At 36.2% G+C, this 3,280-nt stretch overlaps 1 protein-coding gene across 1 annotated transcript; it reads right to left on the reverse strand.

Moving 5' to 3' along the window:
- Positions 1-1,486: 1,486 nt before the first annotated feature.
- Positions 1,487-2,467, reverse strand: LOC144448096 (galanin receptor 2b-like). The gene has a single exon (XM_078138250.1). It carries the CDS (start codon positions 2,465-2,467, stop codon positions 1,487-1,489), a length of 981 nt encoding a protein of 326 aa, XP_077994376.1.
- Between the last annotated feature and the right edge of the window lie 813 nt (positions 2,468-3,280).

Below are 3,280 nucleotides of genomic sequence, written 5' to 3' on the forward strand. Positions count from 1 at the left end.
AGATTTTTCATTTTATTTTATTGTATTATTTTTTTCATGTGTGAGTGTCTAGTTCAGGTTTTCCATTGTTTTCCAAATGGTCTCAGTGTTGTTTATTTCTTCCAATCAGATGTACAGCCATTACAGATTGGAAGAACAGTTTTAGAGTGTCTTTTGAAGTTGATAGCGGTTTCCGCATCCACTATTTCTCGTGAGACTTCACACAATATTTGCGATTTCATTATTGTTTGTGTCGCGAATACGTAAACTTGACAATTTTTAGGGTCGGAAAAAGTAGGTGGGGTCGGGTAACCGGGACCAATCAATTATTTTTCTTTTACGCCTAAATACTGATTGAATCATTTTCTTCTTTAAAGTTTGCATATTTCTTTTTTGAATACATATCCTCATTTTAGAATGATGCTATTTTACATTTACATAACGATTAAATCTTTCCCTGTAAATGTGCTTGTACGGCAACCATATTAATGTGAATTAAAGTTCTTATAAGTTCATTTGAAAATTTGAAATATTTGAATTCTTAAACAATCGTCTGTTTGAATACTCCATATGTCTTTTGAATTGAAGTCTTGCTAAATATAGTTTGAGCAAGATATTATGTAATAAACGACAAATATGATGAAGTAAGCTGACTGATTAAATAAGTAAATAGGATTGGCGGATTAATGATGACATGAATATAGAAAGGTTAATAGACTGAATCGAGATAAATATTACTATTAGCACTCCTCATCATAAACACTTATTCAGACACCCACAAGATAACGATTACTCTCAAACACAGCACATCAAAGGATGCGTCTATCAGCGGCGAGAGATAAGAAGATTACGTGTCTCAAACACCATATGAAAACCTACAATTGCAATACCGGAACAGTTTGAAGAAAACTATCTGGAAATATTTCCTGGACTATCTGTTTCATCCATTTTGGACTGACGCATCATTTGATGTTCTGTTTTAGAATAGATTCTAGCGTCCAATCCTCCGAATGCTAGGCAATCACGTCCCGAACTTTGTGTATCTCAAACACCATATATGATTTGGTTTTACAATATCGAAATGTAGAGACATGCTGTAGATTTGACAGAGGTCTGCATTGTATTGTAAGTATTTGTTCTCGAGATCTAAGATTAAGATTTGTACATCAAATACCAGAGTTGGTAAGCGTTACTGGGAAAAGTAGAACTTATTATGCGAACCAGAACGTCAAAAGACCCCTTCGATACCTAATAGAATAGTAAACGGAAAAAAAAACATGGCGATAATGTCATGTGTAGGACTGCTAGTAACATTGTCCTTGTTGACCTGTTGGCAGGCAATGTATATTGTATTATTTAATAATTAATTACGATAAAGGTGAATATCTTTCCCTTGTCCAAATATTAATAGTAAACACAATTAAATATGAAGAATATTATTTGCTGTTTGCTCGTATTTAGTTTGCCTTCTCACTTTTCTCTCATTTGTCTGGTGAGTTATTGGCATCTATGTTGGTGTTTCCGCACTCTCTTCAGGGCCAACTCTATTACCTTTTGCTGTACAGCTGAATGTCTTATTAAGCCCTTTCCTAAAGTGGTCCCACATTAGTGCATAAATAATAGGATTGCAACATACATTACAAAAGACAGATACAACAGTGAATTTATAAAATGGTCCATTCCAGTCAAGGGGACCGCCAAATACCCAGTTCTGAAAGTATGCGAGTGACGGCACAGTCCAGCACAGGAAGTACGTGACAACAACTACACAAAGTGTCTTTGTAACATTCTTCGACGCCTTCGATAATGTTCCACCCTGATTAGAAGAAATGGAATGCGCTTGTTGCTCTTTGACCTTTTTGCGCAACGTTGTAAATATCTTCACATAACAGAATACGAAGACAGACATCGGTAGAGCATACTCGACGACGAAGACAATGACACCAACGAATCTCTCCAGATGTTCATCGTCCCATTCATTGGTACATACGCCATCTTTTATAAAGTGAACATATGGCCAGAACCATTCCACGAGAAATCCAGAAAACCAAATAAAAGTCATCACAATCAGCACGCGTTTCTTCGTGACTTTATTGTGGTGTAGAACAGGATGGACTATAGCAAAGTATCGCTCCACTGATATAGCAGCAAGATTTAAAGATGACGAATCAAACAAAGACCAAAGAGGGTATAACGAAACCCATAACTTGCAAAATATAGTTCCATTGTTATTGCTTGGCAACGGATCTAGTGTAGGTCCGAGGTAACTTAATATGAACACGATAGATATAGTTATATCGATCAGAGACTGATTAAGGATGAACAGGTTGGTGACAGTTCGCAGAGACTTGACTCGAAAAAATACAAGACACACTAATGCATTACCAACAATTCCGAGAACGCCAACAACTCCAATTGCTACATTGAACAAAATATCTTCAATCGTGCCATTTGCTTGAGACGAGTCAGTACTATTGACTTCAGCCATCTTGGAATCAAATGCAAAAACTCCTCATCGATCAATTGGTTTAGGCTAGTAGCTATAGCCTGTCACTTGTGATGTGGTCGATGTCTGGTGATCTCTTCGACTGAAGTACCCTGCCTCATACTAGTTGCCGGCATGTGATGTTTACATTGATTGATTGGATTCCTACAAATCAGCTTGGCTTCAGTGACCGTAAGATGATATTACACACCAGTTGGGAGTGATGCTCCACGGCAATGGTTAACTGTCTCAATCCTGTAGAGGTTTAGAAAACACACAACAATCAGAAACATGATATGATTCAGGAAATCATTGAGATAGATCGAAACCTTATATCAAATCCTTTTTCCTGAAAATACAATCAAGATGTTCCCAAATGCTTGTTAAAGTGGATTGATATATCAAGGGATTCGTTTCCAGGTTTCCCATGACAGTTTTCATTTCCTGTGAGAATATGTATTTCTTATATCATATACAGGAAGGAGTGTCGTCTTCTATTACATATGCATATCGTATTCATGGAATGAATTGATAGTAGCCCGGAGGATCAAAAAACTTCATTTTCCTGAGATTAGATTAAATCTGAATTACTATATGTTTACGGAAAGCAAGGCCGTTGAATCCATAATGTAGGTGAAACATAATAGAGTCAAATGTAGAATTATCCATTCAAATGAATATCAAACAAGTTTCAGACTTTGAATTATTGAATGTGACATGTTGACATCATCATGAACTCTAAATAGTCTGTTAGTACTAGACGACGTTAGTCTGTGGAGCTATCACTTACTTATTGTAAAAAACATTTTTTATCAA

The sequence above is a fragment of the Glandiceps talaboti genome, chromosome 17, assembly GCF_964340395.1.
Source record: "Glandiceps talaboti chromosome 17, keGlaTala1.1, whole genome shotgun sequence".
In the NCBI taxonomy this organism is placed as follows: Eukaryota; Metazoa; Hemichordata; class Enteropneusta; family Spengelidae; genus Glandiceps; species Glandiceps talaboti.